The 23,114-nt window shown below is 37.9% G+C and overlaps 1 protein-coding gene across 3 annotated transcripts in view; it reads right to left on the bottom strand.

Moving 5' to 3' along the window:
- SYNE1 (spectrin repeat containing nuclear envelope protein 1) overlaps positions 1 to 23,114 on the bottom strand; it is a 308,461-nt gene that overhangs the window by 13,614 nt on the left and 271,733 nt on the right. Inside the window, exons 1-11 of one of the 3 annotated variants that reach the window (XM_075748395.1) lie at positions 21,740 to 21,942; positions 17,184 to 17,346; positions 13,236 to 13,423; positions 10,970 to 11,120; positions 7,521 to 7,703; positions 6,966 to 7,103; positions 6,066 to 6,257; positions 4,852 to 5,185; positions 3,939 to 4,007; positions 1,818 to 1,960; positions 833 to 959 (exon numbers count right to left, since the gene is read on the bottom strand). In XM_075748395.1, coding sequence (XP_075604510.1) covers positions 833 to 959; positions 1,818 to 1,960; positions 3,939 to 4,007; positions 4,852 to 5,185; positions 6,066 to 6,257; positions 6,966 to 7,103; positions 7,521 to 7,703; positions 10,970 to 11,120; positions 13,236 to 13,423; positions 17,184 to 17,346; positions 21,740 to 21,846 — 1,795 coding nt within the window. In that variant the 5' untranslated portion in view covers positions 21,847 to 21,942. Of the gene's footprint in view, positions 1 to 832; positions 960 to 1,817; positions 1,961 to 3,938; positions 4,008 to 4,851; positions 5,186 to 6,065; positions 6,258 to 6,965; positions 7,104 to 7,520; positions 7,704 to 10,969; positions 11,121 to 13,235; positions 13,424 to 17,183; positions 17,347 to 21,739; positions 21,943 to 23,114 lie in introns of those variants that run through there. The other 2 variants (XM_075748397.1, XM_075748396.1) reach the window with 2 other exon arrangements.

Genomic DNA, 23,114 nt, shown 5'->3' with positions numbered 1-23,114 from the left:
AACCGGATAAGGAATCTGAATATGTCTAACTAGCCACATATTTTTTATTATTTGCATTGGTATTTGTACCTATCACAATTTAATACTCACACCTCACTACATTTGATTAAGCTACTGCTGATGCATTGGACAAATATCTGTGCTAAAAAAAGAAATAAATTAGAGACTGTTTCTTCTTGTTAGATATTTTGAAATGATACGGCAGAAGGACAAGTTGTATCATTTCATCAACTTAAAAGTAAAAAAAAAAAAAAAAAGAAAAAAAAAAACAGTGCATGGGTAGCATATTTTGCCAAGCTAAGAATGGAGATGTTGCCTTTATAGTCTCTAGAACAAATCCATATTTTCACAATGCAACACCTCCCGTTCTACAGTTGATGCTTAAAATTAGTCAGGCAAATACTTCTACCAGGTGAATATAGATTTCCGTACTGCAGAGAGATAATATAAGAAGTGAAAGCTACTATTAGAATAAATGAATGTTGACTTATGTGTTTTGTACAGCAACATAAGCAACCTTTTTTCATCAGACAATATTCAACAAAAATGCATTGTATCCACAGGGACTTTCCTAAAGGCTTAAGGTTATGTCTCACGATATGAAGAGGTTCTTAAAATGCACTTGTATGCCTAATCTCTTTACAGGGCATACACAAGGAATACCTATTTTTCCTTACTATTCCTATTAAGAGATGTTAAACAGAAGATGGTAACAGATACAGTCGTGTAAATATATATGTTAGTAAATAATACCAAGTGTTTATTCAGAAAAACTTTGCATGTTTGTTACTTTTCATAATTGCTTTCCATGAAAGAACTAAATGTTACTTACCAGCTGTTTGTGTTTCAGTACTGTTCAGGTTAATAAGTCCAGATAATTTTTCTTCTTCCTCCTTCAGTTTATATCCAAGTCTTCTTACTGAGTCTATGCTTCCACTGCACTCACCTAGTAGCTTCATCTGTGTTAACAAAAAAATCCCATCTCAATATGCACCGGACAGGACTAATTACATGGAAAATACAAATTACAATGCAACTTCCAAAATCTTCTAAAAGTAGGTCTAAGCGTGAAGACAAAAATCTAAACTGTTACTTTAACAATCTGTCCTGATCCTGTCAAAGAAATGTATATGGAAATAATAAAAGCTTAAAGCATAAGTTCAGACTAAATAGAAATAACTCAGTGCCACTGTGCCAAATCGTGCTGGATGACTTTAGGTGCCATCTGTTCTAAATGTTAAGACACTATGCCAAAGACACTAGAAAATGTGATAAAGAAAATAAACAAAAGTGTGTAACTATTACTATGCATCCAAGCAGCTAATCTTTCAAATCTGTCAGTATTGAAATTGCTTGAATGATTTAGAAAGAAATTTTTCTTCCAGAAAACCTCCTTGAAAAAGCTTTTTAATCAAAGACTGCATATATGCAACCTGGCTTACATGATGCGTGTTTATAATTCATCAGCAAGCTGAATACTGTGCATGAAGCTATAAAACCTTCTTTTAAAAGCAGAGGAATTTTAAACAAGGATATCATCATCAGATGGAGAAAAACATGTGTGAGAAAGTACTTTTGGACATCTGCAGAAATGTAATAGGAAAATAAATTCTTTAGAGTCATGTTCCTGTAATCTTATGCTATTGTAAACACACTAATAACATAAACATCAATAGCGTGTGGTTAAGGGTAGCAACGATATGAGTAAGTCTGAGAAGCAGTAATATCTAATTGCTTTGTTAAAACAGCTGTATTTCTTTCAATAGCAATTCTAAGCATGGAGTGCTTGTTCGACTTGTGCTCCAAAATACACGCACATATCCTTTGTAACTGGAATCCAGCTCTGGTCCTGTAGGTGTTTTACTGCGGATGATGTTTTCTGTTTGCTGTATTTGGAAACGACTGGTGTCTAAGGCCTTGTCCAGCTGTCGGATATGTGCTTCTAGGGAACCAGGTTCTCCTGTACCAAAAACAAAAAAAAGTGACTGTCACCCAACTTTTCCCAAAGTTTTTTTTATCTTTTGCCCAGGCAGAATAAAGATCAGGAACAGTATCTAGATTAGAGAGTAAAGGAGAAATGTGACTGCAGCAGTACGAGTGGTACAACGTCAAAGCAAACTCGTAACTGGTTACATTAGAGGGTGTTAGTGACCTTCAGAGGACAGATGACTATACCGAGGAACATGCTTGCCATGAGCATACTATCAAAGAGTTCACAGTTTAAAGCAGGCTTGTAAACTACTCTGAAGTGACTTTTCCCTCACCTCTCTGAAGGGAAAAGTTCTCAGCAAAGAGTGCTCTAACCTCACTGATTTTGGAGAACACCTTGCTCCCTTTCACAAACACTATCAAATCAAACCTTGTATCCCAAACTCCCGATCCAAACCAATGTTACAATTTGATTTCTCCTCATTTCTCTTTGTATTACTTCTCTCTGCTAAAAACCAGTGGAATTTCAATCTATGTGAAAGGATTCTATTTGTATACAATTTTGAAGATTAAAAGCCGTATACAAACCCTAAGCAATACTGTTATAATTATATTGTCAGGGTCCATAGATGACTGGATGTCTTGAAAGCCCACAGCAAGTAGTCCATGACTGATTTAGGCCACCACACTAAGCAGCAAAATTTATAGTATTTTCCCAATTAGGCGTTTCACAAAAATTGTACTTAACATATCTGCAAGATGGTATTATTCATCCAAGCTGTTTGGAACTCATACCAACCTTTTTGAAGCAGAACTAACTTGTGTTTGCCTTATAGAGGTTAGCCGAATTCTGTGATATGAATTAGCTACAGCCAATTGTCATCTGAAGCAGGCTGCAGCCTGGAGGACCACATGAGATCCCTCTTATCCATATTCTATCCCTGTGCCTGATTTCCATCTGTTTACAAAGACAGTTTGAATTTATTCATAAAGACACAATTAAAAACAAGCATAGAGAAGTGGAGCCTTCTGTCCACCTAATTACAGAAAATGGAGCCTCTTGGATGGTTAATCTTTTTTCATACAAAACACCTCACCCCAAATGGACAGAACACAGTGCTCAATATTGTTTTTCCCTCAGTACTTGCAAAATTTTCACAGGTCTGAAAACTACGCACATTTTTCTATATGTAGTGCTATTACTTATACTCTTAATCAATCATAATATTATTTCGCTAATTTGGGGAAAAAAATAAAAATGGACAGTGAAACTGAGGTCTGTGTGACAGATGCTGAGATTTTAAATGTTTGCTATTTCAAATTTGGAATGAAGTCATTATTTCAAAAGAGGAAAACTGTGAAACCATGACAGAAGGTATTTATCTGTAAGTGCATCTAATCCCTCTGAGATAGTCAGCTAACAAATGAAACAGTAGGTTTAATCTTGTGTAAAAATGCAATGTGAAAAAAAATCATCTTCCAATATAAAACACTAAGATAAAGACATTGGACTACAGTACCTCCCCTTGGCATTGTTATCACATGAAACAACAACTAACCTGAAAGTTTATATCTAAGTAACAATCCAAGCTGTGGTTGTGTTAAAAAACATAAGTGCAAAATTGAAAAATTAGGTTTTGCTCTATATCTCTTCCTTCTGCCTTAATCTAGAAACCACTCTAGTCTCAGAGACATAACAAAGTATTAAGTTCTGTTGAGGGACTTCAGAGAATAAAGACCAGAGTAACCTACTGATCGGTTTAGTCTAGTTAGCCAAGGTGTGAGGGCCAATACTTCAAACACCATTGTTTCATCCATGCACCTAATAATATCTTTAAGCAGTAGTAAAGCAGGATGCTTCTACGTTAACATGCCAATGCTGCCATGTAAGAAATATTTATTTCAAAAGTTGTGAAAAGTATAGCAGATGCTAAGAGAAGAGAAAGAAGTTATGCTTGCGCACCGTGGTATTTGCATCTGTCTATGCTTAGTCTTTTTTTGATGCCTACCAGAGATACTTTTGAGTGCATTTTCTGTGAGTGCTACATAGGCCTCAAGAGTTTCAGGGATCTCTACATCTGAAAAAAATAAAAGCACAGTCTAAATTGACAGCTCAGCAATGGCTGTCTCCTCACAACAGGAGTCCTTTTCATGAGATGGAATGTATAAACAGTTCCAATAGCAAACATCCCTTCTGGAGAAGGAAAAAAAGATGAAGTCTGCAACACAGGGAGCCTGCTATAAAGTCTCTTAATATTCAGGCAAACCTGACTCTTTTCAGAGCAATGATCTGGAAAGCAAAAGACAGCCACAAGGTCAGAGTACAATATACCAGTATGTCTTCCCCCAAAACTGGCTGCATTTGGACACTTTCACTCGTTAAGATTTATTACACAAAGCACACAGAGTTAGAAAGGATTTCCGGTTTCACTGGAGAGCAAGACCCAAGACCCCACCTCAGGCTAAACACTCAAGTTGCTGGAGTCTTGCCTGGGTAAGAACTGAGTTAAGATTTACTTAAGCACTTGATTTTGTCTGTGGATCTCTCCCACAGCATTTCTTCATCAGTTTGTTCTGCACTTTTTGCCATATCCAGTATAGTTTCTTCTAGTCAGAATAACTTATGACGCACTGCTCTTACAGATGACATATCCCATCTGGCAGGCCACAAGCACAGAGACACAGCCAATTCCTTGTCATATCATATACGCCTTTGCAATTTTCCAAGGCTGTAGTCATCCAGGAATCTCCATCGCTGCGTCTAAAGCCAGAAGGCCACTGGGATCACTTAGGGAAAGCTATTTAAAATCTTCAGGGGCTATTTAAAATACTTTTCCATGAGCGTCTTGGCCAAGCAACCACATATGTAACATTTGCTTCTTTTTACTAGGAGAGAACAGGACACACACTTTGCCACCATACCTGCTATGCCAGCTGCTCCTCTCAGGTAGAAGTCCTTCTCTTGTCCTCTGTCTTCTTCCTCAGAGTGCAGTGCCTGCGAAACGGCTGTCTCCAGGTCTCTGCTAAGGTCGTAGTCATGATCCCACTCCAGAGGAATGGAGTCCACACTCGCAGGGGTATCTCGCCCTGATCGCTCGCTTCTCACCGGCTGGGAAAGAGGCAGCGAAAGGTTGGAAGAGGGGTGCGGAGAGAGAACGCTGTCTGCAGATTTGTCATGCCAGTGTATGTCAGAGAGATCTGCTGATTCGTCCAGATCCACCTCTCTGTCAGAGAGGTCGTGTTCGTCATCTGTCAGCTAGAAGTATAATGCAAATAGAACCGATCAATGAAACATGCAGAGGCACTGCAGGGTCAGCCTGGCTCGGTGAAATAAAGCAGCATTAGGCAACAGTCACACTGATGGGGTTTCCATTTCGCAGTCTTTTGCACTTCTCCTTCATTATTTTAAGGTGCTTTAAAAAACCTAAGCAAGAACAAAATTCATAATGCCAGCTGATTTTAATTACTTAAGGCACCACAAAGTCACATCAAGCAAATGTCTCCAGGCTTTTTAATGATGCCACTGCAATGCAGACATCAAATTTATGAAAACTCTAGAATCAAGTCATAGGAAGCATCAGTAACTTTTATCATGACCAATGGTTTCATCATATTCTTTCATATTTTGAAAACCCTGGGATTTATTCCTCTTCCTTCAGTAGGACTTGAGCTACCAAAAATTGTTTTGCTCTCACTTATTCAGCTGTATGTTCAGTTCTGGAGACAAATTTCTGTCTCTTCTGATGGGGAGAATAATTTTATCATTGTTTTTTAAACAAAACAGAATTCAATAAGCTGCCAATGAAACTATCTGACAGAGCGGGGAGATGTTCTTATTACCAGTACCACACTGCTACCCGCATTAATGAAGTTTTATAAATCTCCAACTGGCGTGGATTTTCACGATGACTTACAAAAATTCCAGATCTGGTGAGTTTGCCCTCTGAGCAGGAGATAAATAGCATATAATGAAGGGAAGCAGATAGTCAGGGTTATAACAAAATTAAACCACAGGATTTTTGGAAAGTTACAGAAGTTTCATCTTAATTCATTTTAACATCTTTCTCTCTCCTGATTCTCACACTTGTAAAATGGCAACAAACCAAGCAAATACATATATATGTAAGTATACACACAGGAAGGCGGATGAGTTTCTTGTGATAGCGTTCCACACGTCCAAAGACCTCTTGACAGTAACGACGCAGCTCATCTAGTTCTTCTTCAATGACAGCTGCATCTATGGGCTCACTTTTCTCAATGAGTTGCTCACCCTGCACAATTATCTGCTCAATTTTGTTGTTGTTCAGTGAAATTTCTTGCTGGAAAGCCTGCATAAAAGAAAATCCCATGCTTTATAAAAGAAATGAACTTTACAACAATCTAAGTTATTAAGGATGCAAGTCTTAAGAGTTTTTCAGCAAAAATGGTGTGGGTAACAAAGAGGGATCATTCCAAATATTCAAGCATGAACAACAATAAGCAATTAAATTTAGCATTCCACAGTCTTTCTAGCCAAAAGCAGTGATACTTCATGGTTTACCATCTCATTCCTCACTTGTTGTATTTGGAAAGAAAGCTTTTCTCTAAACAAGCCATGCCCATGACCAAATGTCTAGAAACACAGATGCTAAAGCTAACACACTGGAATTTTGGATAACATGACATTTGCTGTTTTTCTCTCCAGATAATGATTTTTCTGATACAGAAATGGTTGACAATGTAATAATTCTTAGGTGTCAGCAATAATGACATTGACATTAACAATTTTTATTGACATTTCCTTTTTTGATTAGTGAATGGAGACTATCTTGTTTTTTTGAAAGTTTTTCAGAGTGCAAACATCTTCCACTCTGGCAGAAAAGTACGTACTGAAACCTCACATAGCCCATAACTTCTGAGGTTGAAGTCTAAGCCTGCAAGTAAGGTATTGTATCGGGCTGCATTTTTGCATTGTGGTTTATAAATTCTTTTCCCACCATGAATGTTTTTATCCTTTCTCTCATTCCTCCTCCTATTACCATTCAATCATTCTTTACCTTAAGTTGCTTTATCTTTGCTTGGACATCACACTCTGAGAAATGTTCAATGTTGGTCAACTGCAGGTCCATCTCGGTTAGCCATACCAGGATGCTATCACGTGCTGTCTCAAATTCCTCACGCTGGCCAATAAAATGCTGGGGGGGTGGAAAATGGAGTGGCATGAAATGACCAACCCAAAAACCCCCAGAAATAGTGTTTCTCCAAAGAAATGGCTTTCATGCCCTTCAAACCTAACCTAAACTAAGTGCACCTTCTTTCATTTCCTACGTGCTTTCTAAGGTTGCCTTTTCAGTATCATCATCCTCAGCTGTAATTAGATGACCTGTGAAAGTTATCTTCTATGAAGGAGGTGGTGTTTGAGGTCATCAAGCATTTCCCTATAGACCTCATGCTTTGGTTACCTGAAAGTGAACCAGTAAGCTCCCTTCCTCTTCGAAAGGTAAAAATCCCCTCAAAACCACTGTGCAAATGCATTAAACTGGAAGCTTTTGGGGTACCCCTGATTCATAAATATAGTAGTGAAACTGACAGGCTTAAAAACGGAAAAATACTTTTAGTCTGCGCAGGATGGAAGTAACTCGCTTTTGTAAGTTGTCCCATCTCTGGTTCCCCTCGTGAACCATCTGCTTGAGGCTGCAGTCAGAGTCAGTGCGGTTCTCTCGGGCCAGGCGGCGATATTGTTTATTGATCAGTTCCAGTTGAGTCAGAGTTTCATGCACTTGTCTCTGGAAGGCCTAAAGCAATATGAACAAGACACCATCGCATTTTTAACCACTGAAACCAGGATATGTATGTAATTCTCTCCCTTTATTTTGACCTTACTGCTACATTCTGACCTGTGTTAGCTGATAGATAGCTATGGTATAGACATCTCCTGAGGACTATCCTATTGAGAGGTTGCCTTCTGATTAAAACGAACAAAAAAAATGAAAAAAGTTTACAAAACTGATAGTTCACTGAACGAGAAATTGCAACATGAATACCCGTTACAATGGCAAAATCAGCACAAAAAAATAAGACTCCCCTTTCTACTCAATCATATGCCTTTGTATTTGAGAACAGAAACACAAACAAGGAATATGAAACATTGTTTAAAAAAAATGAACAGAAATCCAAGATTCCTGTGGCTTCACTGGATTTCTTTACACATACTAAATTTGCTGAAGTGCAGACACTGAAGAGATTTGAGCAATTGTTTATTCTGAGTGTTACCAAAAATAGTGAAAAATGGTACTGAAGGAATCATCTCTTTATCTTCAGTATACTGGTATACAAGTAAGCTTTGTCTTAAAATTTTCATGGAAAGAAAATTTCATGAACATCCATAGCAACTTATGCCTGGGCAAGCGTCTGCATCAGCGCTTCCTCTACTGTTACAAAGCCTTCAGCCACCCAGCTTGAGCAGGACCAGTAGGTGACTTAGCCCGTGAGTTTCATGTTGTGACTAGCAATCACAAAGCAAGCCAGAAAAAGCACCTTGTAAGGAGCTGACTGAATTAATCCCCTCAAAAACAACTAAAAAAAATTAAAAGATTAGTAATTTCTCAAAAAAAAAATTCATTTTTATGTTGTCACAGAGACATAAAAGCAATCAATCAAAGGAAGAATAAAAACTTAGACTATACCAGCTCTCTTTTGAACAAAACTAGCTTTTGGCTCCCACTGCAGTCTATAAACTTGCTCTCTGATCTTCCTCACAATGCAGGTAAACAGTCAATCCCTCCCAAAACTAGACACCACCCTTACTAAGGACTGGAAAAGTGTGATACATAATATATTTCTGTATAGAAATTTTCATTAAAATCAGCTAACACATGAGATTTCTATATAAGCAATGCATACTTTTCATATTGTACCATTCAAAGCTAAAAAATGAAATACGCACATTTCTACTGTAATGTCAGAGACAAAAGTAAAGAAGTGGGTTTGAAAAGAGAAAAAAGATCAAAGTGCGTAGAGTCCTCTCAATATAAGTATGCCCTTTATTAAATGGGCATCAAATTGGGTAGGGGAGAGCCAACAAGGAGCAAATTGAGTTTGTGACTAGAGTGAAATGCTCAGTAGAACTGAATTCACTTAAAATTGCACAAGGAGGCAATTCTTATACCAGAGGCAGAAATCTGACTACATTTACTTGGATCACGAACTCTAAGTGTGCAGTTGTTGTTTCACCTGTTACCAAGCCTTGTCCAGCAAAAGAACAGCTGTGTATTTGTCTTCCATTTTTCCAGCTCAGCTACACAAGTATTCATCTATCGCATTCCTGTAACCCTGTAACCTCTCTTCATTTCTCTATAAACTATTAGAGAGGAAGGAGTTTGATTTTGTACAGTGAAGACAATGAGAGCCACCTGACTTCTGTGCTCAGGAACTGAAAGATTTGTACATGGTCTACTCTTTTTTTTTTTTTTTTTGAGGGAGTTGTTTTTTAAATTCAACTGCAGATATGGAGGGGGAAATAAAATTAGCAAAAAAAAAAAGTCTATTTAAAACAGAAACCTGCTTCAGTTAGTATGTATATGTGACTGACTTTATACAGATTTCACAGTGAAGTTGCTGAATTCCACTGAATTTGAACACCATAACTCTTGTCACCTGCATTCCTGATTTTTGGTAGATGTAGGGAATAGGTGCTCAGGAAAAAAAAAAAAAAAAGAAAAAAAAGAGAAATAACGAAACTTCAGGGAAATCAGGCTTCTGCAGAGGCTGCTAAACTGTTCTCTTTGCAGCTAGTTCCTGCTGACAGTAAAAATTCCACACATCTGCAGGAGAGGGAAGGTCACCATAAAGGCTGAGGTTCAATGGAACAGACTTTGGGCAAAGTCAAATCAGCTGTAAAAATCAAGATATTTTTGGTACTGTTTCTCAATCAGAAAATTGCTAAAAATCAGAGAAATCTCCATTTAGATCCTGATCACTGAATAAAGGGACAAGGAGAAGGAGGCCTGAGACAGGGTACTTGTGTCCACGAAGCAAACATTTTTATGCTATGGCAACCTACCTCAACATAATGAAGTCTGGCAGAGTTTAACAACAAAACCTGGCCAGTACATTCAGAAATGTGAATGTCAATTATAAAACTTGAATCAATGTTTCACAATTTATGTTTCTGAATTAATTATTAAACCAAAAAAAAAGTATTACTTGGTCTTAGATGTTGTTTAAAATTTGCATTTCTTCTTCACAGCAAATCATTTACAGCACCAGACTGTTTAAAGAATTTCCTCAAAAATTTGTTCTTTTTCTTCAGAATTATTTTTCTCTCTCATCTTGATACATTTCTTGCAAATATGAAACTGAACCAAAGATTTTCACCTGTGACTAGCCACACAACATGTGCATGTGCTTTACACACAGGTATACACTCTATTGTAATTATGAGACTATCACATTGTAGTAGACAGAAGTTATGTAACAAGCCCTTAAGCACTGACTGAAGTTACAGCTTGTCAGTTTTGAAGCACGCACTTAACTTTTAAATCATGGGGAACACCATGTGGCCACATAACAATACTTGCATGAACATGAATTTCAGGTATGAGAATTTAAAACGGGGACACTGTACATTGTACGAAACCGGAAAAGAGTTCAGAGGGCTGGTTTCAGAGAGTTACAGAAAGAAGAGGAGGGATTAAATCAAAACAAAAGCTAAAACATGCAGCATGCATTTGAAGAGGAACTTGGTGAAGGGAGATTTATGAATGCTCTGCAGCACCTACTAACTGGACATACTAAAAAGTTGCAGAAATAAAAAAAGGTGAGAAATCTAACTTTGGTAAACAAACGGCAAGTGAGAATGGATTGATTTATTAGCATTTTCAGTTGTCATCTTCCACTGTTTTTTCATCCTAGAAACCTGCACTGAAGCAGCTATAAAATCACCAACTCCATTATATTAATACAGTGTCTCTGCTGAGTGACTTGTGTACGGGAAGGAAGAACACCAGCTGGCTGCTGTAATGTGATCAGTAGGCATTAAATTTCGACTATTATAAATCACCTCAAATTTCTTCAGTTCTTCCTTAGCAACCGTGTAAAGCACACCAGAGGAGCTTGGGAAAGCAGCTATCTTCTCAGAGGTTTTTAGCCAGTCTTCAAATCTAGAGTAGTCATCCAAAAACTTTTGCCATAGCCGCCACGTCTCTTCGATTCTGCAATAGATAATGGAAAATTGGGGAATGCTCAGACTAAAGGCCAGCTGACCTAGAAAACTTTAACTAATCATCTACAACAGCAAACTAACGCAGCACCAGACAATAACTGACTCTTAATCTAACTCAGACAGCCAGGCTGATAAACAGACCACAGGGGAGGCTAGCTCATTCCAGACTGAGCTAGAATAAGATGATGGCAATTTTTTTTAATGCATCTAATTTTGGAATCAGTATAAAAAGAAAGTTATAAGTATGCAATAGGAGCTCGAAAAATCTGAGCACATGATAAATAACTTCTGAAACACAGTCCCAGGGTAGGTATCTAAACCAGTATTTTAGAGATTAGAAATTCCACACTACCTTCAACTGCAGAACTTTTTCTTACAGAATGCTAAAGATGTTGTAGTACATATTTTAAAGTTCTCAGTCATTATTCTGCATTGCAAAGGGACATGAACATTTTTTTTGCATTCACCAAGTATTAAAATGCTCTCTCTCACTATACAGTGTAAACATATTTTTATTTTAAAAATTTAAAAGCCATTCCAAAGTTTAAAAAAAACCCCATTTGACTTCAATAGAATATGTAAAAATAGTGGCTGACTCTTGATCCTGAAATCAAATTGCCTTAATACTGAGAACTTCAACATGAAGTTCAAAATAACAAGATCTTTTTTGGGACAGGATGTTTTATGGCAGAACTTTGTTTTTACATACAGAATACATCTTTCCCCAATCTTAGATATGAAGGTCTGAAAAGGACCTGGTCTACACAAAATTTATGCTTTGTTGATTATATGTTGTTTAACCTGAAGTTTGACATCTGGAAAGTTTCTTTTTAATATGAATAACTGTTTCTAGTACAATAAAGATCCTAAGTACTGATAGCTCAGTTAACTTACTGGTACAAATCTACTAATAGCATAATGTGTACATTACAAGAAAGTAAAACAGAGTTCAATGCATTGTTCCACATTAACTTAAAATAGTTCTGAATTAATGTGCGAGGCACAAAGTTATGAAGAGCCTGTATATTTTTAAGACAGACTGTGTCAAAGATAGGACTTATAAGCTGTATTTATATACACACACTATATAAGAATTACCATGGCAATAGCCTAAAATTACTTAAAGATAGCAATCTGTGGAGATAGAGCAGCACAACTTCAAAGGAACATTTTTTTGCATAACCCCCCTGTTATTAAATATATTAAGAATATCCCACATAGCCAAAGATCATATAAAGTTCACTTCAGCATTTTGAAAATAAACTTTACCTAGAGTTCTTGATATAACTGCGTAAATGTCACAGAAATCAGGTTCATAACTTAAAATGATACAGAAAATATCTTCATAAGTACAGGAGTTCAAACAGTTAAATATGTATTATTACTGGTCAGCACAGGCATTGGCCCAATCTAGCCTATGTCATTATGGCTATCAAAATCATCCATGCTATCCTATATGGGAATAGAAGACAATGAATCTTCTGGCTCTCATGGGCGTGCAGTTTACAGATGGTCTGAGCACGTGCAGTAAATGAGACCACACACAAGATGCACAGGCACTGCAGCCCACACTTGCTCAGCAAAGCTAAGGTGGGCAGATGACGAAATTCCATATGAATGTTCAGTCCTAAAATTCTTCCAAACTGTTGAGGAACATCAGGTGCACGAAAAGCCTAACACCTGGAATAACATTTCACCCATTTGATAACTACTTTCCCCACCAGTAGTTCCAGGGTAAACTTAAGTGTTACAACTCTCCCTTCTAGGTCATGTTTTCTACATCTCTTGGAGGCACTGCTAACATCTAAGCTTTCTCTAGTTCCTCTCTCATCACTTGTATGAAGCATAGGAAATAAGACATCATTCCATCAAAAGCCTTATGAGCAAAATTTCATAATTGGTATCTGTACCTTGTATAAAGGCACATACAGATGCAATCCAAAATTTATTTCCCATAACACAACAGCTATTCGCTTTTATTCAGTGTGTGATCTTTTTCTGACCCCTACACCATTTTCTTTAGTACTGAACCCCTATAACATACATCCCATCCTGTATTTGTGCCTGTGAAGGAAACACTAATTTGTGAGCGTTTTAGACTTACTTAAGGCGCCTTTCCATTGACATTGCACAAATGTTCCTCCACCTTCTGTCCAGATTGCGTGTAGCCTGCTGGATAGAGTCACACTCTGATTCTGTGGCACAAGCATCACAATCATGAAGAAGCACTTCACACAAATTGAGAACAGATGCCACTCCAGTGCTGTGTTTCTCTATGTCTCTCTGAAGTTCCTGCAGGTGGAGAAATTAATTCTTACAAGAAATTGCAAAGCATGTATAAATACAAATGCATTTCTCTTCTACTTATTAAAAACATAATAAGCTTGCAAACAGGAGAAAAACATCTAATGAATACCTATTAAGAGACGGCATCTACGCAAGTGGTGTTGCAATGTTATCGATGAGGCCAGGACAACCTGGAAGCATGCACAGCTCTCCCAGGGACTACAAACACCAAACCATCACCTGGGGCAAACTGACAGAGCTCTGCATGCTCAGCTGAGCATCTTTCACATATATTTAATCAACACCACCACCAAGTGGTGAATTATTCCCAACCCTTTCCCATTATCACAGAGAATGTAAAGCTGAAGTTAGTAAGAGAAGTGTGGCAAGAAACGATGTTCTTGTCTGTTGCGAGGGTTTGGTAGAGGTACCATTTGTGAACCTACTCTTCCCCAGGTGAGCTTGCTGCAAAGTGGCATGTTAGACATGGAGATCAGCAGCAGCACATGTTGAACAATGCATCTCTAGTAGGAGATTTTTCTTGCTTCAACTTTCCAATTCTATAGCAATTTCACTGGAAATGGAAAAGGAAAATTCAGGACAGCTAGAGAAAATGCACTTAGGGCATCTTAGCACGTATTATAAGTGATCAGTATTATTTCTCCTGAGGGTGTCTTGGTTGCAATGGCTTGTTCTACACCGATGATAATGTTTCCTCTTGAAGCAATGTTTCAGCTTCAGTTTTGAACCACAGGTTCAAGTTAAGACAAGCCACAAAAGTAATTGGCTATTGTTATTGGATCAGTGCAAGGAAAAGAAACCCTGCTTGACTTCTGCCTACATTTGCAATGAATAATCAGAATATTAGATGGAAAAATCAGGATGGACAGTGACAAAGCCAAGACAACATAATTCCAATGGTGACAAAGAAGTACTAACGTGACTACACCAAAGAGTGATACATTGCATCTAGAATACACTTCTGATTCAGATGAAGAAAAGAAATATTAGGATGATTAGAGATATGGAAGTTTGATTAGGAGAACAAGACCTTGGCAGCTTGAGGATGAGTAAACTGCTCTTTATAGTTTTGCTGGTGAAGTAAATTATAACGTGCAAAGGGAAATATAGTGTCAACATATCGTGTCTACATACACGTAAGATCTAACTAGAGGAACTTTTCTTACAACTAGCAATATGATGTTCTGAAAATGCCTTCCAGCAGGAAATGAGATCTAAATGTAGAATCCAAAAACCTCAGCAAATTTGAAATGGAGCAAGGTCAACTTGTATCAACAATCTGATTTGGTTGTTGGTGATAACTAGGGCTGGACTCAATGAATTAATATATTTCCTCTTCTCAGTTATGAAACAGAAGACTATTTTGTGAACGTCTACATGAGGCTATCAAGTGGAAAATCACAATGTTTTCTTCCTCAGCACTTGCCCTTTCACTTTCACTTGCCTGGAAAATACTCTTTCATCGTAACGTTCAAGTGTTTATTCTTTCTACCCATCTTGAAATGTTATATAAGGGTGGATACCATAAACAGATGCAATACTCTATGAAACACATACTCCAGACAGCTATGAGACTTGAGGTTAAGTAAGTTCAGGTAACACAATCTCCTCTCTGCTGTTTTGGAGTAAAGCAGTAGTGAGAACTGCCAGTTGGTGGTCCTAAAGATTCCCAAGAATTAAACTTTTTTTATTTGCCTACAGAACCTTTCTACAAGCAATGTCTACACTGTTTTTTCTCCATAGCAGCATATTTCTTACCCAGATTTTAAAATTGTCTATATTTACTAGAGAACTAGACTAGAGTCTTTGGGTTAGCTCACAAAGGAGTAGCACCCATGCACAGCTTTATTTTTTCCTTTATCAACCGAAAAGCAAACACCATTTTTTCACATTTCAAGTAGTAGCAGATTGAGAAAGTAAACAAACAAGTAATCCTTGAAATGCAGTTTGTGACCCTAGGAAAATACTGTAGTGAAGTTACTCTATCCTTCCCCAGGATATCCAGCTTCAATTGTATCTTTAATTTCACTACAGAGACCAGCAATCTGCAAAGCTGATTCTTGGCTGAAGTAGATGCTGAGAAGTAGATAATGGAGTTACAGAAATGGAATTTGGCCCTCCTCTTTCAGAGCATAATAATTTTAATGTAATTTTGTATATGAGCAACTGGTAGCAGTATGAGCAGGGAAGATAACATGACCTCAGAAGATCGAACATGGAAAAGAATATAAGATCACTAATGGAAGAAGAAAAGAGGGATGAAATACTTAAGGTGGCCAGTGTACTGGCCTTCTGAGATGCGGTGAATAGTGATATAGCCTCCAACTAACAAAAATATTGGTTGGCATACATTGAAGGTGGGTGGGTTTTTTAATTATAACTACGGCTTGCAGTGTTATCAAATCAAATCACGATCAAGTTTCCAAACATGGTATCCTCCCAGGATAAGATTCACCTCTATTTCTCCCCTTTGGAGTTCAAATTAAACCACTCACACTTCTACAGAATATCACTGCATGCTGTTACTGTGTGGAGATCACAACAAGGAAATAGCAGAAGGCAGAGATCCACCAGTCTCCGTGTCCAGAATAAGTCCCACAAGAAACGGTTGTAACAAGCCGTGGGATGACTGCATAGGTATGCTAGTAAAAAATTGCAGTGATCTACCTTGTTGATAGCAATGATCTACCTTGTTGATAGCAATGTTCAGCCCTGCCCAGCACTTCATTGTCTCAGAAACACTACTCATTAGTGATGCTTGTGTGTTATAAATAATTATCCCTATGCAAATTACATATTGAATATTAATAAGCAATTCTTCACAGCCATGTAGCACATCAGTTGGGGAGGCAGCAAAAACTCAGGGGCTTCTTGGGTCTCAGTCCCACACTCAGCTTAAAAGAGTAAAATGCTAGTTTGTACAATTCATAAATTATCCCAAAAATATTATGGCACTCCTCTTCTCAGACATTTCTTCCTCCTCTGGAGAAAGAACTCAGGACACCATCTAACTCATCTCCAGTGAGGCACCAGAAAGGTATTTTTGCCAATAAATAACCAACAGGAACACAACAGAACAACAGTCCTCCCTAGTAATGTGCTTCTAAGTAAAACTGCACTGGGCAGTGAAGTGGAACAGGAAAGAGAAAGTATAATAAATCTTCTTAGGAGAAGCATTAGTTTTAATGCCCAAACCTGGTTAACTTAATTATTTTCTGCCCGTTCCAGTGTTGACTATTTTGTTCTAGCACTGCATAAAGGTTTTGTGTGCTATAAATCAATCAATTTTAACTTCACATGTATAGCTCATGCATCTTTGTGTGCAAAGTGATTCTCAAACAAGCTGCACAATAAGACTGAGTTAGAAAGATTGCTAAAAATAGTCATTTTCAAGCATGTGCAAAATTTGCAAGGTCTAACAGCTGTCAGTTTTGCCTCTGGGAACAGACAATTCAAACAAACAGAAACCACAAACCCCAAAGGAAAAACAATTGCACTAACTCTTTCAGGTTACATCTCTTGATCCCTTACCTTTCTTGGTAAGATCAATCAGCTCCTGGTGGATTCAATGTCAAAACCATCAGAAGGCTCTACAAGTGACACAGTAAGTACCACCTGCCTTGATATTTGAACACTTCTTTGCCTCATGCCCTCTCAGCATTGAACCAGGTATGGGCAGTCCAAGGACACTCTACTTTGGTTCTCCCCATGTCATCGTGCACCTGATAAGTATGTTGTATTTTACCTGCTGTTCATTTAGCTTCCTTTGTATCTCCTCAGAGTCACAAGTTTCATACACGATAGGTTTGGACAGCTCTGACTCAATGTGGGCAAGCCAAGATCTCAGGCTACTCATGTTTTTATCCAGCTGCTGCACTGCGACGAGGGTCTCCTTCAACTTCTTTACTCTGTAAGTGAAAAGAAACAGCAGCATAAGTACACCCTGAAGGAGAATTTCCACAGTATTCCTGTGTTTCAGAAGTTTTCAGAGAAACTTCACTCAGATGGCAGGTTCTGTTCTGAAATCTACCTTTATTATGTAACAGAAGTATATTGTATGTGCAAATAGTCCTGCATTCATAGATTCTGGTTAAGAAAAAATAAGAGCTTACAAATGCCAGACAATACTTTCAAAACTTCTGTACCTCTATCAGTTAAATGTTTGTTAAGAAAGGAAAACTCTTTTTTTTTTTTTTTTTAAATGAACTCACACACACCAAACTCCCAGAATAATCTAAGTAATTTAATTGTGTATTTGACCAACAGATGACAAAAGTGCATCTTAGACTATAGATAACTTATCCATTTAACCAGTACTGGTGATGGAATGGATTGAGTGAACAGGCCTTTTTCACCCCCGTACCCTTTAAAGATCATGTAAGTCCAACCCCCCTGCCATGGGCATGGATATCTTCAACCAGATCAGGTAGCTCAGAGCCCCATCCAACCTGGCCTTGAATGTTTCCAGCAATGGGGCATCTACCACCTCTCTGGGCAACCTGTTCCATTATGAAGACTTGTCCTACAATAAATAAGTTTGAGAGAGAGAAATCCTGCTGAGAACTTAGTGAGAATTCGTGAATCCCAATGGCTGCTTTAAGTTGTTCTTGGTATTAATGGACTACTTCAGATTTAAACAGATAAAATTGGAATGTAACTGCATGGCAATTTCCAAGTAGTATTTTTCTTGAGATTCTGTCCCTGCACCAGCAATGACCAGGAAAAATTAAAGTGTTTGGTTTTTTTTTATTCAAGGGAATATTAAGCTTAGAGAGTGAGGAAAATTTAACTAAACCTTCATCCTATCTCAGTATTTTTTTCCTTCAGCCTGTTTCAACTGCAAAAATGTCTGTCAGTAATTCCCTCCTTCCTATCCCCATGTTACATAACATACATTAGTGGATTCTGAAATTGATTCTAGGCTTTCTTTTTCTTTTTTTTTTTTCCTATTTATGTAGTACCACAAACAATTTTGAGTAACATTCTCTTTTATGCTTCTATTGCTCTTCCACTTAAGTGTTTCAACATCAGAAAGCTTTAAGAGATGAGTGCAGCTGGGAACAGACTGACTAAATCAGGTTGAAAAACACAACATTGCCAGATTCGTCAAACAAACAAAATGCCACCTGACTATCCTATAATTCAAACAGAGCAATTCACATTTTTTTCCATAATACTAACCACCAAATTTATCATGTGTTTCCATACTTAAAGCAGTAGTTGCAGCTGACCATTAAGAGTCTAATATGGCTGTCCTCTTCTTACCAAAGAGAAATGGAGAGATCTTACTGTCACCTTAAAAAAATTGAAAGTTAAATCTTTCAAATTTTGTCTCTTTCTAGCCCTCTCTTTAGATCACAGATGGTCAAACTGTGGATCCTTAGCATCAAACATGCTTAAGAACAGTTTGAATGCATCTGCCTTGCTAGAGTCTCAATGACCAAGAGCTGCAGGGTTGAGAGCTGAAAAAAAATCTTGGTAATTGGAAAAAAGTCTGGGTAATCAGAAAATCTGGCTAAAAAGGGTCTGAAGTCAACACAATCATGCTGAAAGACTGTGCCAGTCCCCATCATCAGGTTATCCTGAAACACAGCTATGTATTTAGCCTTGGAGAGATACCAGGAAAACCACCAATGTCTGGGGGCACCATCTCCTTGTCACCTATGGTTGTACATACAGTGCATTGTGGGTTTGGACCAATTGAAAATTGCTCATAAAGGTAAGCAAGAAGGTTGGTTATCACTCTCCTGGAACTCACATACAGCTTTTCAGTCTCAGACATTAATTAAGAGGAGTGAAATCCTGCCCATTTTCTGCTTAGATTTTCAAGGCTGGATGCTGCTGATCCTTTGCAGGCACGCTGGAGCAGGAAAGGGAACAATGAGTCACAACAGCCCTGTGTAGAAGCGATGTCACTCCACCATTTGCAAGCCCAAGCTGTGGACCAGGCTTTTCTTATTTACAGTTGTATAGTACCCCAACCTCTCTGCCGGATTATATTTACATTTTACCTGATAAAGGACCCCATCATTTAGAAAGTGCCCCCTTTGCCTCAGGCAGAGTGCATGGGAATACATCGTTGCCACAGCAAAGAACAACCTGTCCCAAATAGAGCTATTTTCAGTCACATGACCTAAGTTACACAAGAGAGAAAAAGAAAAAAAGCATGACACACTAAAAGAACACTCTAACCAAACCCAGAATTTACTCCTAAACCTGCCCTCCTGCCAAATTGTTGCAATTCCCTGCACCTAAATTCCAGCAGTTAAAAACCAAACACCCCCCCCCCCCCCAAAAAAAAAAAAAAGAAACTCCCAAAAGGACAACTCTCTTCCTGCTCCCCACGACATCTTCTGTTAACACTGTTCTTTGTTTGTACTGAGTCTAACATAACAGGTTCCTTGCCCATGGTACAAATAGAAGCAAAAATAAACAGGTGCTTCTTGGAGTATGCTGGGCTTATGTTTCTTGACTGGTCTGCAATACAGTGTTGTGCCTCTAGCTACTCTGAAAACATATCTGTCAAAAAATAATAGATGTAATCCGTCATGTCTAAGAGTTTTCTTTCTGAATTTTAGCAGGCTAGATGCCTATGCTCTTTAGCTCACTGCATACTGTGCCTGTGTACAAATAATTACAAAATGCGTGTGCAACAAAAGTATATCTCTCCTAAAAATGTAAGCTCAAAACCCTATCTTTCTATGTTAATGGCAGGACCCAAAAGCTAATGAAACTAAAAGCTCTGCCTAGAGACAAACATCAAATTATAAACCATTCAAGTATGTGGGATCCCTAGCCAACTGTAATTTTGACCTTTTGAGATTTCATTTACAAGATTTTGTTTAAACAGTTAATTATTCCAATAATAATCTCATGCTTTTGTTACAGCACTACGCATGTTACTGCAAGAGACTTGAGATAATTCCTCTCTTTGATGATGAAGATTCCGCATTGAAATCAAAGGGTTTGACCCATGACATGGTTGTTTTAAAGGCTGCTTTTTATATACCACACACATCAGCCTTGCTACCTTTTACAAATACTTAAGACTCTCAGAAATGAAAATACCGGAGAATTCAATTGTTTGTTTTTATGGTTTACTGATGAAAACTCATCTGAAAATTTGAATGGGCTTATTATGCTTATGATTCAGTGTTCCAATTGCTGCACCTCAGTTTTACCAGCAAGTAATAACTTTAAAATGCCTATTTGACATTAAGAAAAGGTAGTGGGAGAACAACTTAGAGCTGAAATTAAGCACAAATACCTTTAATTCAACTAGTCCTAAATTAGACAGCCTTAGATTCCACTTAAACCTAAACAGGAACAACCCTGTAAATACATAACAATGCATCATATAGAACTCATAGCTACTGCGTTAGTCATTTAGACAGCTGGTTACTAATATTAAACTCTAAAAGCCACATGAAAAATGTCAGAAAGAACATGTTAGCTAAGTCTGTACAAAGCCAGTTGAAAGCATAAAAGTTTTCTTAAAAAAAAAAAATCTACTTGGAACTGGAGACAAAGTTTCAAGAAACACTTACTCTATGAAATAGTGAAAAGTATTATACTATTAAAATCAGTTTTAAAAAAAAACAGTTTAAAAATAATCTTGTTATGATTAAAAAAAATTATTGTCCCAAGTACAGTACTACTGCGTACCAGGACAGTTATATTTGCTCTTTAGATCACAGTTTCCCCTTTCAAAGAGTAAATTTCTAGAACTCTGAACAACAGCAGCAGAACTTCTAGAAAAGATAATGTGAAGAGGGAAAAAGAGAAGCTGAATCAAAAATACAAGATGATGTAGGCTGAGTTCAAGTATTTCATGCAGTTACAAAACAGTCATTAATATGTACAGGACAGACCAGCTTCGATAAGTCTGAAATACTTTCTTTACAGGCTCTCCTTCTCTGCCTTTCGCGTGTAGCCATGCCCCTTAGATGACACAAACGGTGAGCAGACAAATACAAAGTCTGCCTTCTCTCATGTGTATACATGCTCTTGTATTTAAAAACAGCAGTAAAACCAGTCTACAGTTTCTTTGAGACAGCTAAGAGATTTTACTAGTTCTAACTCTGCAGCAATGACAAAAAAAATTGTTCTGGGATTGAAAAGTACTAGCTGTAAAACAAAGTATGCTGTTATCACTGTCAACTATTTTTAAACTGAGCAGAAAACAGTAATTTCTAGCTAAGGTAGTGATTTCTACATATCAATATTTCAATTAGGTTCCCAGCAAGCCAAGACTTCAGAAAGAACCATATCAATCAAAAGGAAACAAAAATAGCTGCCTGCCTTGTGATATCACAATTACAGTCTGGGAGATCTGAATCCACACTGCCGTCCTCCGCCATCCTCACAGCATGCAAGTCCTCTGCCACCACCATGAAATTTTCCAGCATTAGAAAAGAAGAACTTCCACTCCAAAAGCCTGCAAACACTGTGCTTTGGGCGGGGGGAGGAAAGGGGACACACTTCTCTTTGCTGGTGAGTACTGTGCAGTGAAAATGCTGCACGCCAAACAAATGTTAGCAGCCGTTGCTTGATAACATGAGACTGAATGGTGACAAGTGGTCATGTTTCTAAATAAAACTTGCATTCATCAACAAGTGCCAGACTTGATCTCCAGGAATGTGGACCGTGAGTGCTAGGGGAAGGGATGAAAACACGTACAACAAAGCCTTCTTTGCAAAGCCTGAGCAGTTGCAGCATTAGCACTGCTTCCTGGCTGTAAACTTCTGTTAAGATTTTTTTGCACCTGACATATCAGAAAAATTCATCTGGAAGGATGAAAATGTCCTAGAAGGACAGAAACAGAAGTCTCTGATGCAGAGACACAGCTACCTTTCTGTAGCTGTCTCTTCTGCAGTTACAGACCCCCTCAGAATGGAGAGGCAATTAAAAAAAAGCGGGTAAGGAAATAAAATGTGAGAAAGACCGAAAGACAGACAGAAAGACAGAGGCTTTTACAGGTGAATGGAGAAGTTCCATCGTACAGCATAAAATTAACAAGTAAAGATTCAGACTGGACGCATGTTACCATACTACATTACTAAAGCACTTTCACAGAGCACTCCTTGTTGGTTCACAGCTGTAGGAAACAAGCTACTCAGCACAATGCTCCAGGCAAGGAATGACTGCAGCTTTGCAGAAAAGCATGAAGGCTCTAATAATTTATTAATGCTGTCAGGGATCCAGAATATGAAAAGATGTGTTCTGTTCTCAACACCAGAACAATTAATCTGCATTTACTAGCTGAGTGCAGCAAAAATCATGTTATATGATACATTCCAAACTCCAAAATATCATAACAAGGACACGCTCCAATATACAACAACATATTCTAAGGAGTCTCTGGAGCCTTCTAAAAATTATCTTGGGAGATGCAAACCCTTTTGTCCCGTGGGAATTAGACATCAATACAAATATTTTGTACATACATTAACAAACCACTTGGGCTTTAACTGCTATCAGCCTAAGCTTCAACTGAACTAGCAAAATTTCCACAACCTAGCATCAAACTCCTCCACCATTTACTTCCCAACTTCAGCAATGCAACGTTCAAACTTTGCAGTTTGTTTCACTTCAGTAAGTACAGGAATGGAAGGGGTTATGTGTTTAATTGCATACAATAGTGCTGAGCAGGCTAAGTTGAAATGATCTGCAAATA

The sequence above is a fragment of the Balearica regulorum genome, chromosome 3 (genome assembly GCF_011004875.1).
Source record: "Balearica regulorum gibbericeps isolate bBalReg1 chromosome 3, bBalReg1.pri, whole genome shotgun sequence".
Classification (NCBI taxonomy): domain Eukaryota; kingdom Metazoa; phylum Chordata; class Aves; order Gruiformes; family Gruidae; genus Balearica; species Balearica regulorum.
The sequence above is the reverse complement of the archived record's forward strand: the minus strand, read 5'-3'. Positions and strand labels throughout refer to the sequence as shown.